Raw genomic sequence first — 14,496 nt, 5'->3', positions numbered from 1 at the left:
TAAAATATGAAACATTGGAAGTAAAATTTTCATGACACTCGCGCAAGTGTGAACGGTAAGTTTGCATATTATTATTATTATTTTATTATTATAAAATATTTTTTGTTGCTGACACACTTCTGCTCCACATTTGGGATCAAAAGTATTTAATTAATGCTTGCGGGAACAGCATGTTATATTATGGTGCAAAAAGCAAATGAAAGCGACTCATGCCAGGCTATCGGTGCACAAGGCTTCTCAAACTGAAATAGGCATGAGTCGTGGTTAGCTTCATGCCCCTAGCTTTCAGCTAGCCTGATCGGATCAGTGTGAGAGACACACTTTATTTGTTTTGCAAGTGTTTTTTTTTACAAGTCCAACAAATATTGCACAGTAGAACAAATATTTAAATATTCATAAAAAAACATTCAATCTTCATTAGCCCACAATGCAAATTTGTAGAAACAGTTTTGTACATATTGAAAAAGTACAACGATAACATGAAAGGCCTTTGCGCAACAATTTGCAAGCATTACAGTGACTGAGTCCTGTTTATGTCGCTATTTGACATATGGCTTCAAATCACTATGCACATTTTTCCACGTTCATTTCATGAGGAATGGTGGATGTCTTGAGTCCTAAAAATTGCTCAACACCATCTCTGCAGGCACGTTCACAGTTCAGATTACTTTAGTTCAAAGGTGGGGAACCTATGGCCCCGGCATGACAAAGATGGTCCTATAATCATAGAAATTGGTTCCATTTCTGTATTGTAGTTTCCGTAAATGATCGGAAGAAGGTTCTCCTTGCTGTTCTTGTTGACGCAGTGGGCATCTTGTGCTTGTTAGTTAAGTTTGGCACTGATGCGGATCCACTGAAGAGCTTGCCTGGTGTACTGGACTGCATGAATGATGCTGCTGTGAAGCGTCAATGGTCCGGACAGAGTATTCAAATAGTTGAAGAACTCTGTTTGAAAAGGGGGAAAAAAAGTTATTTTCAATGTGCTTAAGGATCACATTTGATTATTTTTTTTAAGAGACGGATAAAGTCAACTGTTAAAATGTTTATATGTAATAATATTAATAATAAATTGTATGAAATGAATGTCAATTTTCTATAGTCTTTTTTCCCCATTTGTTCATAAAATAAACATTTTGTATAGAACACACAATAAAATGAATTTAAATAAATAAAATGGAAAAAATAAACCAGTAGCCAGAAAATGTCCCAATCAAAGTATGTGGTTGTACAACTTCTTTTAACTGATGGTATCGAGTATACCCGTTACCTTGAAATAAGGCTGGTGGTATCAGCCCGATATCAATACCTGGTATCAGTACTTGTCCATCCCTAAAAATAAATCTCATGCTTCGATTGTATTATTTACAATTAATTCAATTATAATTAATCAGCCAATTTAATAATTGTATTATTTACAATTAATTTAATTACAATTAATCAGAGAATTTAATTATATATATATAATACTTCAATGTAAACTTGTTTCTTTCACTAATAGAATAATAATAAACAATGTTAACCAATTTTTTAACCAAAAAAAAAAGTAAAATGTAGGGATGGGCATTATCTTTTATAGTAACATAATTAATTCTTATGTCAAAACAGTTATTTTATGACATAATTGAAGTACTACATTTGAAATAGACAAATTCTAGGAGGGAAAAGGTGAATGCAACAGTCCAGGGTATGCCCCCCACCTCTCGGCCAAAAGTCAACTGAGAGAAGCTCCAGCTTAACCTGTGGGCCGTGACCCCAATGAGGAGAAACGCAAATGGATGACATTCATGACACGGACCTTTACTCTCTTTTGCCAGGTTGTCAGCAACCTCCCAGTACTCGTAACTGTACAGGACACTGTTGGTGATGTTTAGGTGGTTTGCCGCCATCTGGTGGATACGTTGAGGGATGCTTATAAGTGAAGGAGAGGCGCTGTCCTCATGTGAACCCCGCCTGATGTGTTTGATGGCATCAGGTAGGAGGGAAGGAGAAGGCCTTCCTGTATCCCTGTATGATAAAAGCAATAGTTGTCAATGAGGGTTTAAGTCTGAGTCTTGTAGCACTAGACTTGTTGTCCACCTACTTCCCGGTGTCATTCCAGCAGGACGGCAGCGGAGGCACTTTGGGAGAAGTCTGAAAGGACAACACGACAGCAACTTTGTCATTAAAGAAGACACCTTTAAATTGTGAAGAAAAAAAAAGTTCAACATGTCTGTTTAAAGACAGCGCATGGTCACACAACAGGTTATACACAAACAACAACAATCGTGACTTACCTTAAAGTAGTCGAGCAGTACTTTGGAGTATTTCAGTGCGTGATCCTTTTTTAAACGAAACATCTGCCAGTAGAGGAGGGCGAGACATCGAAAGCTGCGAACGGAGGAGAAACGAATGAAAGTTATTCCAAATGAATCTTCAAAACTCATCTTTGTGGATGCGAATCACACGTACGCACCAGAGCACCGCCAGCTGTTTGTCTTCTTGTCGTGCTCCAGGACCAGAGTGGCTCTTTAGCCTCATTGCGTACCTGGAAAAGCATTAATAACCCAATGAATGGAAAGCGCCATGTCTGTTTGGTTTCAGTGTGTTTTCATTGGGCAATTATGTGGCCATAAACACAAGCAGCCAGTTATACTCATGTGACATGTTTCACTCACTTTAACCAATTTCTAGTTCACCTTATAAGCTCCACCGTCTCTGCGTACATGGTGTAGGGGGATTTCGCCTCCAGTGGGCCTTCCTCCATGGCTTTGCCACATTCCATGAATGAGAGAGCAGCATCAACATAATTCACAGCCTTCCCCAGCTTGTCCACCTGAAACACATGAAGGAGACGGGGCTAACATTAGCAAAGGCCGTGACAACTGGACGCCATTTTGTTTTTGTTTAAACATGGTATGAGCACTTCAAAGATTAAAAAAAAAAAATCCTCATAACAAATAAGGTCACAAAAAACAATTCATGACTAAAGTACATGACCTATTCTACTGCTCTTATTATGAATTATGTACTTTCGTAGTATTTTTAGGGCAATTGAAAATCCATGGATCTGTGCAAAAAAATATTTTATATTATGTATATTATTTCAGTAAAATGTAAGTTCATAAAATAAATGTTATTCAATTTCATTATTCTAAAAAACCCGAGTCACCCCATAGCAGAATCGTTCGACCCAACCTCTTTTTTTTTTTAGCATCATCTGTCAATCATTTCAAAACTTTATTTATAATTAAGTTAGTGATTTATTTTTGACAACAGATCTTTATTATGACTCCAAAGGAGGACAGTTAATAGTGATAATGTTCATGTGCACAAATCATTAGTTATAATTAATTTATTGTGTTCTTTTTTCCCAAAAAGTTTAAGAGAGACCAATATACAAAGAAAGCTCCAAAGTTTAACAAATTAGACAATGATGGCACAACACTCTTAAGTGTTTTCTGTTTTTCAACCAAAAATACTTTGCGCTGGTTTGGGGCTACTTGGCTAAAAAAATATTTCACAGGGAGTAAATCACTGAAAAAAAGGTTTAGAACCACTGACTTACAGAACCACTCAGAAGTTCGGACCGTATGAGCTTATTGCTACGGATGTAACAATATCCAAACATCACAATACGATATTATCAAGATACGGTAATTATCATGCTATTGTGTGGGGGTCGGTGAAATTCTGAAAAAAAAACCTCATGATATGTATACAAACTCACAATATTGTAAAAATAAATAAAACACCTCACATTTAGGGGGGAAAAGCACATTATTATGTTTTTGTGCGTAGTAACAACAGTGACAAAAAAAACTAAAATCCATGCCAGTAAGTTCACTGCACTCTGCCATCTTGAATTACTCTGTAAACAGTGCACAGTGTGTGCTCCTATTGGCTCAGAGACAAAAAGTTTCATGGTCTATGTAGTTCACAGTTCTGTGTTTGCCTGAAGCCTGATGAATATGTGTTGCGTTTAATATCATGATATCGGAATTATCGTTACATCCCTACTTATTTGTGGATATTTTTCACTGAAACGTGTCAGCCAATCAGATAAGGAGTTCCCCAAGTAAAAGGGGAAACAAAATGGCCAAGGAGATATATGTTAAAGAATAATCGAGTTACACTTTTTACTCTAATTTGAAGACATTTTTGGACCAGATTTTGTGTAGGTGCCATCACACAAAAACTTTCTCCAAAAAGGCAATTTTTTCTGACACGTGAAAACACAACTCCTCATTCAATTTTCAAAATCCTTAGTGCATTGTAATCACGTTGACGCGACCATTCCAGCCACGCTAAGCATTCTAGCACAATGTCGTTTTGGGGAAATCTTGTCACATTGCAGTTAACATAACTTGGTCCTGGCAAATGACACGAGTTGCTGGTATTTCTCCTGTGTGGTACTTTAAGCAGAATAAAAACATACCGATAATCGGGCCAAATTTGAGCAATTTATCCTCTCTTCCGATCAATGTCAGCAAAGGCCCAATTGTCGTTAAAAAAAATTGTTTACCTCGCTGACGTGTTTTCTTCGAGTTCCCCCACTTTTGAGACTTGACAGTGCACCGTATGGTTTATATTTATGTGTAATCTGCCTTGTAGATTTTAGCGAAATAGTGAGTCAAGAATGTTAGCTCCAGCTCTTGTGTGTGATCATGTTAAGATTGTGAACTCACCATGGCATCAGCACGGTGTTTCATCCTTTTGGCTTCGTGTAAGTAGTACTCGGCGTGGTGAGGCCTGGAAAAGCATACACCACCAAATGAAAGAGCGGTCGATTAGTGTTTGTTAGTTAGTTCTAATGGAAATCTGATGGATGTGCTGAGGTGGCATCTTCCACAACGATCGCTCACGTTTCTGTATTTGGCGCGGCAGCTCTGTGTCCCGCAGGGCCCCAGGAATCTGACAAAAGCTGTCTGGACACTTTTACACAATCCACTTCCTTTTTGGGCTAAGCGTATAAGTGAAAAAAAAAAGGATTAAAGCCAAATGGTTGCAAATAAAGTCATGTGTTACCTTTAGTGCTGAATCTCTGTTCTTCTCTCTGTTCTTGCGATAAACCTCGCCGTTTTTTTCTTTGGATGAAAGTTTGGTGGATTCAGGGCTGTCAGACAGCGGCGACAGGGGAGATAATGGCCGCTTATTGTCCAAGTACTCCTCCAAATATCTGTCAACACTCAAGACGCTTGCAGTCAAATGAACCAGCCACTTTATTAGGTACACATGCACAATTTAATGAGATACATTCATTCCCAATCCGTCCGTCCGTCCATCCATCCATCATCCTCATGAGGGTCATTTCCATTACTTTTTTCCAAGCGAATCTTTTTCTAACGCAGTTAAATGTGTGATACAATAGATCAACCAATGATGAACCCGTTTTCTGAAATAGCTCTTTGAAGTGAAGATAATTGTTATGATGTGCATGAGAATTTGTGGCCCAAAAGGAAGTAGGAAGATTGCACTGTAATTCTTACAGTATTGCGCTATGTGCTATGCAGTGGTGCTTTTTCCTTTCTGTATCACAATGAGGCGGTCTCTCACCAAATTACAATGCAAACAGTAAAAGATCTTGCCCAGTCTCTTGCAGGCAATCTTCCACATGCACTTTAGAATTTAGAATAATTGTCATCAAAACTTTAGCCACAGTTTACATCGGAACATTCCTCCACTGTATAGTGTTAATATATTGACAACAGGACTAAGCAATTTGACTGTCTTATCCGTACACAATGACACAAAGACTTGTCGTTTTGATGGCACATTAACACAAATGATTACTTTTGAGAGATGAACTGAGGATTTTGAGAAAGAAAACGGCTTTAATGATTTTTTTAATGATGTTTTGCTTTTTTTTTGGAGAAATTCACTTCACTATTTTGCAAATTTCAATTCTGATCTGAGAAATGTATCAAAGCAACTCAGAAAAACAAATTTTACAACAGAGACAAAATAGGCAAAAACTGGCCTTTTTTTCTGGGGGAGAATGTTTGAATTTCATTATCTTTGTCTTATTTTGTTATGTATGAGAAAACAAACATTTTAATCCAGCATTTTTCCCCCCAGATATTAAAAGAGCTAATATCAGTTGATTAAATCAGCATTTCATTGTATTGAAATGTCGGTGGAAGTTGGAATACCTGGGAAAAAACTGCCAGCACATAAATAAACCAAACAGGAAGGCCTGAGCCAAAATTTGAAACCTCAGAAGACGTTTGCAGTATTTTAGCTACTTATTTCAGATCTCATCAGTTTGTGCAGGTTTATCGAAAGTTGTGCTCAATGTGTGTAGATGCTAAAAAAACAAAATCCCAATTCTTACCCATTATGCACAGTCTTAGTTGAAAAGCTGCCCTCAGCCGCATGGAATGATGATTCTGTACAACTGGCGATGTCTTTCGCACGTGGCGTATTCCTCTTGCTTTCTTTATGTGAGGTGCCGTTCTCCAACTAGTCACACAATCGCACACATAAACGTTACAGAGACGAGGCCGACAGTTGACCAACACAGTTGAACAACAGCAGTCTTAGTGAACGTGTACCTTGCGTTTTCTTTTGCTGTCTTTGGAGACAGCATCTGGCTTATACAGATGTTTCATAGTCTCCGTTTGCTTGTCTTTTGTCCTCGAAGAAGATGAAGAGGAAGAGTTAGTGGCTTTAAAGGTAGAATTAACTGTCGTGTCCGGGACCCTCTTAAGGAGACAGAGGTCAATGTGCACCACCAGGTTTCTCAGTCCACGTTGAGAAGTCGCTGCGCCCTGCTCGCTTCGCCCGAACGGGACCAGGGTGTAGAGTCTGTGACTGGTCTCACTCTGCTGCCCCTCGGAGGTCTTTCCCTTGGACTTGCTGGCATCGGGTCTACCGCAGCTGTTTCGGCCTCTCCTGCGGAGCCTCTGGAGCGAAGTGGAGTCTGCTGGAACCTTGGCGACTTGAGGCTGGTATTCCGAATCGGAATTTGATGAAACGGAAGATGAGAGGGACTGTCCTTGGGGGCGAGGGCTAAGGGAAGATGACGAGTCTCTCTGCTTCTGCGTCTCGGTTCTTCTTTGGGGGTGTCGCCCTTTGAACTGGATTGTTTGGCACTCACGGATCGGTTGTTTCTCCCGAGGCCTCCTCCGCTGCGTCTCGACAACGACCACCTCCTCTTCCTTCTCTTCCTCCTCTTCCGCGGAACTCTCGATCCAGCGATGTCTCACGAGCTGCTCCTCCGCCAGCCTCCTGTCTTCCTTCCTCTCTTCTTCCCTGTGTCTCTCCTCTCTTCTTCTCTCTTTCCTCCCCTCAGCTTCACCGTGAGGAACTTCTCTGTGGACCACCTCACGTTTCTTGGCCTGAGGCTGCTTCTGTGATGTTTTAGAAGCATTAACAGCTCTCGACTTGGCCCACGGTTGTAGGTTAGGACCTGGTCTCGAGTGATTATTACCGGCAGCTTTAGCGGTTGGACCTTGATCAATGCTGGTTTCGCGGCCAATTGGAAGATGGCGTTGAGAACTGTGCTGAACTGGAGGTCGAGTCTTGTGGTCGGAGCTGTGGCCTGGTCGGCTTCCCTGGATCTCCTCGTATTGTGATGCGTGTTTGGCTGGCTTTTTAGTGCCTGGACGGGAATGGTTCTGTGGTCTGTGACTATCACTGCAGTTTAAAACAGCTTTGGATTTGTTTTGTTTGTGGCGTCTGTATTCTGTGGGCCTCGCCTTGGACCTGTGCTGATGAGGGGGATGCTCTGTGCTATTTCTGTGCTTGGTTTTGGCGTCAGGATTAGACAATAGGTCAACCCGTGACCTAGCTTTTGTGCTGTGGGGAGGTGGTGCAGGGTACAGATGACTTTGAACCTCGGGGTCGTGGTAACCTCGCAAAGGAGATGAAGCGGGACTTAACTGAGGACCTCTCTGAATCGGGCTACGCTGCGGTCTTGGGCTCCCGCACGGACTTTGGATTACGCTTGGAAGTGGACTCAGTATAGGACTGCACCTGCTATTGCTAGGACTTGGGCAGGTGCTGGGGAGTGGGCTCGGACAGAAGCTGTACCCAGGACTCAGCAGGGGGCTGCCAGGCCTATAGCTCAACTGCGGGCTGGGAATGGGGCTTTGGCTAGGGCTGTATTCCTGATTGCTGTCCCAGCATCTTGCCGGAGACGGCGCTCGGGGCACGTGCGGAGAAGGCGGGTTTCCAGGAATGCTACGGGTGGGATAATGGTCACTTTGAGCTGTCTTTTTCTGGGACTTCTTCAGCCACTTATCCAATTGCCACTGGGCAGCTGTGGGGCGATCAGTCTGCAGAAACCATTGAAGAAAAAGCAACATCAGAGTATTACTCATTTGGAACCTAAATGAAACACGTAAAAGCAATAGTGACTACACCTCAAACAAATGTGCACAGCGGTAGCACATTCCAAACCAGCTGGCTGCCTATTACCAGGAACTCAGTGAATATTTGTTTTTAAAGCAACACATACACATGCAACCTCCAAGATGGAGCACAGTTTGCGCTGTAATGCTTGTTTGGATTTCTAGACTATTTTTCCGATAGGAAATAAAGGAAATATTCTATTCCATGTTTGACGTGTTGAGAAAGAAAATGTATAATTGGAAAAAACTAAATACAAATATATTAAGACAAATTAAATTCTTTGAAACCCTATAATTATGCGAGTTCCTTTTGGATGAAACAAAATTTATTAAATTAGTTATTTTAACATTTCAAAAAAGGTGCAAATGTATAAATTTAAACAACTCAAAAATTAGTATTAATAACCTTTTTTACGATTATGCTCATTTTGTAATTGTGGAGTGTATTAATTGAAATTTTAATTGAATTCCGATTAATTGCACAGCTCTACTGTGTTTAGACTGGCGCGGCTGCATAAATCATATTATTGTAAATCATTTTTGGGTTGACTTCTCCTTGAAGTGAATTTTCTTGCTTGACGTTGTGACATGTGCAAGGAAAATAAATATGATTCCAATAACATTCCAAAAGTCTATCTCCGTTTACTTTTTGGGGGCAAGAGGTGGGGTACATCGTGGACTCATCACCAGCCAATCATGGGACACAAAGAGACAAACAAGCATTGACACTCACATTCGCACCTTACCTTACTGCATTCTTACTGCATTGAATAAATCCGTTTGCATGCAATCCTTGGATACTCACTGAACTGCATTTTTTTCTTCTTCGTGATTTAGCTGACAAACTATAGAGACACATTTTCCTGAATGTTTTGGCCGAATTCAATCTTTAGATGTACCACTTCAATTGAAATCAGCAATACCTTAAAGACTTTTTTTTTTTTTATTATAAAACTGACAAAACATCTGTTATGTGACCTATTTACTACACAGATAGACACATTGGCACTCCCGTGATCCAAATGAAGTTCCCAATGAATACAACCGAGATTCCACAGAGATTTTAACTCACTGGATTCAGAGTCCAGAATGCTAAACATTACAACATAACACAACTAAATGTTCTCACTGCTGTTCCTGAGATCCCATATGGGCTGCCAGCTACGCAACCCGTCCAATGCTGTCAAATAACACTGTTTGCCCAACAAATGAGTGACATGGCAAGCATATGAGTGAATATGGGCGAGAAAAAGTTTTAGGAAAAATACTTACAGCTGTGGCGCAAACTTCCCCCCCCGCTCCCCGTCTCTCTCAGTCTCTCGCCTTCTCCCTGCGCTCTGGCAGCGGAGCAGCAACACTAAATTAAACTTCCACTCTTCAAGTCAAACAGTGAGCCCCCTCCTCCCCACCACAACCCCCGACCTCTTTCCAGGGAAGACACTAAATCGCTTGTACCATCTCGACTTCCCTCCCCTTTTTTTCTTCTGGCCCTCCCTACCTCTTTCGTACCTGTAACTCTGGATTTGCTGCCTGAACAGCTCCAACCCCCGTCTCGTCCTTTCGGAGACACGCTGCGTAAATGAAAAACACATGGTCTACCAGCCCCCCCTCCCCCCCTTTCCTCCGTGCACCCACAGCCTCACATAAACTCCACTCCCCATTTTTGTCATAGAGGCCCAATGTGTTGCATGCTTGGACATCTACAGGACCGTGCTTTCATGAAAGAGGAGCAAGTTGCCCCTTGGTCCCCTCCACATACCAAGCATCTCACAACACTAGAAATGTAAGCAGACCCTTCGAACTGGAAGGATTCAGTTCACTTTGCCCTATAAAAAGAAAATATGGTCCTAAACTAGAATATAAACCCAGACCACAAGGAAGCAAATCTGCTATTCATTCCATCTTTTAAATTGTTTTCCTTTTGATAACTGACCTCCAAATAATGTTTTCTACTTTGTATTGTGTTTGATAGCTAGGTTTAGATTTGGGTTTGAATCTCTGAAACGCTGGCCACTTCTTTTTTTTCTCGCTCCCGGGACTAAAGAAGGCATGACAGATGCAGAGAGTGGCTGAGAAAATCATTTAGAAATACTTTTTATTTTGAAATATCAAACAAAATGCTGGAGGTTCTTAACTGGGGCTGCACAGATTTCTGACAGGGCTTCTATGCAGCCCCACTAGTCTAAACACTATATTCCGATTAATATTGTATTAAGCAGCAAAATTCACCCGTTTCTATCCATCTCAGTGGGCGGCCATTTTGCCACTTGACTGAAAATGGCTTCACAGTTGCTCAGGGCTCAGTTAAAGTATCGTGGGGAAAAGTTTACTCTGCGGTTCTTTCTCTTACTTTTAAGTCTTCAATGCTAAAAAAGGACCATTGGTGGTTTTCTATTCAGTTAGCCGACTTGGGATCAATTATTTTTTCAAGTTGCAGTTACCCCTGTGATTGACTGGCATCCAGTCCTGGGAGGAGTCTGCATTTGGTCTTCCCTAAGTCCGCTGGGATAATTGACCGGGCTAGTTCTACGTACATTGTTTCTAAAGGGGAAACTTGATTTGAAAGCCACCTGGAAGATGCTTGTGTTTCAATTTTGAGTGTCTGTTGTATTTTACCTGATTAGATTCTGCCTGGCAACCACGCCAGTGTGTACCCTGCCACTCGCCCAAAGTCAGCTGGGATGGTCGCCAGTTTACCCACGACCCTAATGAGGTCAAGCACTTTAGGAAATGGATGTATGTCTAATCCTAGTTAGTGTGTGCTATTGTTGTGTCTGATGTCAACATGACTTCCCCTTCCTGAGGGCTTTTGTTCCGTAAGACTGAGCCTGTTGACATGACACCCAGGCACTAATTCCCAAAGCTCCCGCCGCACTGCACAGCCCCCGGGCTACTTCCTCCGCCTTCTTTTTCCAAACTCACACTTGCATTCCTCCTTTCTCCGTCCCTCCCACACCTGCCGTCACAATTGCCTACAGGCCACCGCTCCCCCACGATCCAAACAACCGAAGAAACACCAACAGAAAAGACAGTGATAGGCTAAAGGGGAGGAGCCAGCAGCGGCTCTGTGTTCTTACCTCCTTATTGCTGCTGCATGGGGACTGTGCGTCTATGGGCCAAGCATCTGGGCTGGAGCTCCGGGAATGAAGGCTGCCACTGACTGACTCCACATAAGAGTGGGATTGCGAATAGTCTGAGCTGGAATGTCTCGCCCTCCTGCCATTTGTGTGAGACAGGCTGTTCGTCAACACACACACACACACACCAACAAAAGGAAGGGTTAGAAACGTTCTGCCTATCAAACCTGACTCAAGGCGAGAATCACAGTCATCACAGGGCACACATAGACAAACATTTACACTCACATTCACACCTACAGAGTCTTCAATTAACCTAACCGGCATGTTCTTGGCATGTGAGAGGAAGCTGGAGCTTACAACCTCTTGACTGTGAGGCAGACATGCTAACCGCTAACCACAGACATGCAAAGGACAAATACAAACAGTACAAAAGTAACAGATTTATAAGAAACTTTGTTTGGGGTTCTGCATGAGTATTTATGTGAGGATTAAGATAAAGGTGTCATTATGTCATCAACAGCCCCTTTTAGAGATTTTCTGGGAAATTGTTCAATCAGTCTCAATAGCACCAGTATTTATCTACCTTAGCCTTTCACACAGAGCCCAGTGAAGCTAAATGTGTGCACCTTCACATAGCCAAAATGTAATCCTGCATTCAGTGCAGCTCAGTCTGGGGTGCTATATAAAATAGTTAATTGCTTTCAACTAGGCTTTCCACGATAAGTATTTTTGGGCCGATCGATTAGCATAGTTTGAAAAAAATAATAACCGATCATCGATTCTATTGACGGCAATTGAAATGCATGGGGAAAAAATGAAACCCCAAAAATTATTCAAAAAACTCTGATAAACATTTAATATAACATGTAATATCTTTTTTGCAGAGCCGATCAATGGCGTCATTGATCGATCGGGCAAATTAGGACATTACAGTTGCTCGCTGATTTTGCAGAAAATATTGGCCAATCCCAATTTAGCCAATCAGATCGGTGAAAGTCTACTTTCAACACAACAAGGCGGAAGAAGTTTGAATTGGGTGAAGTCCGCATTAGAGTCAGGTGTAAAGCGGAGAGAATAATTGCTTTCAACACAACAGGGCGGGAAAAGTGAGTGCCAGATCTTAAACTACACACGATGTCTGAAGACAGTATTGCATTGTATGAATGAATACCTGTGTCCCTCCCAGGAAGATGATTCATGAGTTGCCTTTAAGGGCACAAAACAAAAACAAAAAAACAGAAATGAATCATCCTCATCATAGTATCAAAATATAAGCATGTTTGCAACTGAAAGCATATTTTTGCCCCACAGTGTATTTACTGGCTTGTTTGGCCTACTGTCAATTGTCAGTGTGCTTCCCGAATGAATGCTTGCATACATCTTGTATGTCAATGAATAGGCAATGAGTAGCACCAACCCTTTGCGCGCCATCCTCATCACTGCTCAATCTTAAGTCATCAACAAGCATCCTACAAAAGGAAAGAAAAGCAAGAAATTAGAAAGTGACACATGCACTGGACTTTTATTGCTAACTATCTGTTTTCAATAACCCACCCTTCCACTTAAAACACTCATCAGCCACAACTTGCACAATCAAATGACACCCACCGGAGCAGTAATAAAAATTCTGCTTTCACTGTCAAAGATTTAGATGAATTTAACAGTATTTTTATTAATGGTTACTTTATTTACTCAGCCATTTTACATGGTTTATCATGTTTTTTTTTTTATTGAAATAAGAATAAAAATATATCCAAGATATAACACTAAATATTGTTTCATTATACTGTACATACAGACGTACACACAAAAAAAACATAATAAATGGAAATTAATGAAATAAAATAATATATAAAAAGTTTCATTGTAATCCTAAAACTACCCACGAGCACCAGGTTACCCCCAAAGACCACATGAGTAGCCCATAGGCCTATTCTAAAAATAGCTAATCAGTGATGGGATATTGTGACTTCCTGGGAATGTTGTAGAAATTATCCTTTGAAAATGCAAATACTTGAAGAGATTTATAAAAACAAAATGTAGTGCAGATTTATATTTATATTTCCTTGTTAAGTCATTGTTGACTGCAAATTTATTTTACAAGCGTGTATCAAACCGCTAATCCTTTGCATTAAGTAGCTCTCAGTTCCAAAAAGGTTGGTGACCCCCCCCCCCCCCCGAGTTCCACACTGACATCTGTGTTTGTGTCACAGTGCCTTTGATGTTCAAGAAGTTGCCTTGACTTATGTTTCCTTGTGTGCCACTTACGACTTGTGAGGCGCCACATGGGGATGACGGGTCATTCCTGGTTGAGCAACCCCGCGACCTGCCGTAACATGTGACAAGGACAGGGCATATTTATCATGATAAGATACTAAAAACACACAATACTCACATACGAACGGATACCTTGGCTCTGTTGTGTTGTCGGCTGTTTCCCGTCCTTTAAACAGAATGGGAGCACAAATGTAACTATACAAACGACATAGAAATAAAAATGTAAGTGAACAATAAACAGACATTAAACGTACCGCAGGGTTGAAGAGGATTCCTTGGTCACCTGCTAAGGCTTGTTGGGATGGCCACGACTGAGTCATGTCCTGCTGGATCACAAATTATTTCAAAATAAGGAAATCTGAGGAATTTTCATGTAACTCTTTTGTTTACAATTCGTCAAAGCAAGATTTTCTGGAGAAATGTGCCTCAAAAGTCAAACAGAATCTGCACGAGTGCTTTTTCTTTGGCTTTTCTGTGTCGTTGATGAGGCCGCTGCAGACGTGTACTATTAATGATGATAATAAAATTGACAGTATTTAAAATATGAAATACAAGCAAAAATATTTGAATGAAGTTTGTAGCATATGGTATGTATGCTATGCATGCAGATTACTTAATTTTCTTATATATATATATATATATTTTTTTTTTTAAAAAGCATAGTACACTTTTTATGTATGGTACTTTTTGCGTACAGTATATTTTACTTTAAGTACAATGCATTATTTTTAGTACAGTTCAGTTGCACTTAAATACAGCTCATGACATTTAAGAATTAAGTGCAATTATTTCACTTGTATGTGCATTGT

General features: G+C 40.8%; 1 protein-coding gene across 9 annotated transcripts in view; it reads right to left on the bottom strand.

The window, feature by feature from the left end:
* Nucleotides 1-220: 220 nt before the first annotated feature.
* Nucleotides 221-14,496, bottom strand: part of aff3 (AF4/FMR2 family, member 3) — a 30,831-nt gene continuing 16,555 nt past the window's right edge. For 3 of the 9 annotated variants that reach the window (XM_086090640.1, XM_086090642.1, XM_086090643.1), the window contains 17 exons: nucleotides 13,942-14,013; nucleotides 13,820-13,853; nucleotides 13,679-13,736; nucleotides 12,828-12,879; nucleotides 12,582-12,616; nucleotides 11,408-11,567; nucleotides 6,531-8,255; nucleotides 6,311-6,438; nucleotides 5,005-5,173; nucleotides 4,842-4,939; nucleotides 4,665-4,728; nucleotides 2,676-2,812; nucleotides 2,453-2,524; nucleotides 2,274-2,367; nucleotides 2,081-2,130; nucleotides 1,796-2,004; nucleotides 221-945 (listed from right to left, as the gene is read on the bottom strand). In XM_086090640.1, coding sequence (XP_085946766.1) covers nucleotides 824-945; nucleotides 1,796-2,004; nucleotides 2,081-2,130; nucleotides 2,274-2,367; nucleotides 2,453-2,524; nucleotides 2,676-2,812; nucleotides 4,665-4,728; nucleotides 4,842-4,939; nucleotides 5,005-5,173; nucleotides 6,311-6,438; nucleotides 6,531-8,255; nucleotides 11,408-11,567; nucleotides 12,582-12,616; nucleotides 12,828-12,879; nucleotides 13,679-13,736; nucleotides 13,820-13,853; nucleotides 13,942-14,013 — 3,279 coding nt within the window. In that variant the 3' untranslated portion in view covers nucleotides 221-823. Of the gene's footprint in view, nucleotides 946-1,795; nucleotides 2,005-2,080; nucleotides 2,131-2,273; nucleotides 2,368-2,452; nucleotides 2,525-2,675; nucleotides 2,813-4,664; nucleotides 4,729-4,841; nucleotides 4,940-5,004; nucleotides 5,174-6,310; nucleotides 6,439-6,530; nucleotides 8,256-11,407; nucleotides 11,568-12,581; nucleotides 12,617-12,827; nucleotides 12,880-13,678; nucleotides 13,737-13,805; nucleotides 13,854-13,941; nucleotides 14,014-14,496 lie in introns of those variants that run through there. The other 6 variants (XM_086090638.1, XM_086090639.1, XM_086090641.1 and 3 more) reach the window with 6 other exon arrangements.

Source organism: Leptonotus elevatus, chromosome 12 (assembly GCF_054856555.1).
Source record: "Leptonotus elevatus isolate MCC_2025b chromosome 12, RoL_Lele_1.0, whole genome shotgun sequence".
Classification (NCBI taxonomy): Eukaryota; Metazoa; Chordata; class Actinopteri; order Syngnathiformes; family Syngnathidae; genus Leptonotus; species Leptonotus elevatus.
Note: the sequence above shows the minus strand (reverse complement) of the source record. Positions and strands in the feature narration are given on the sequence as shown.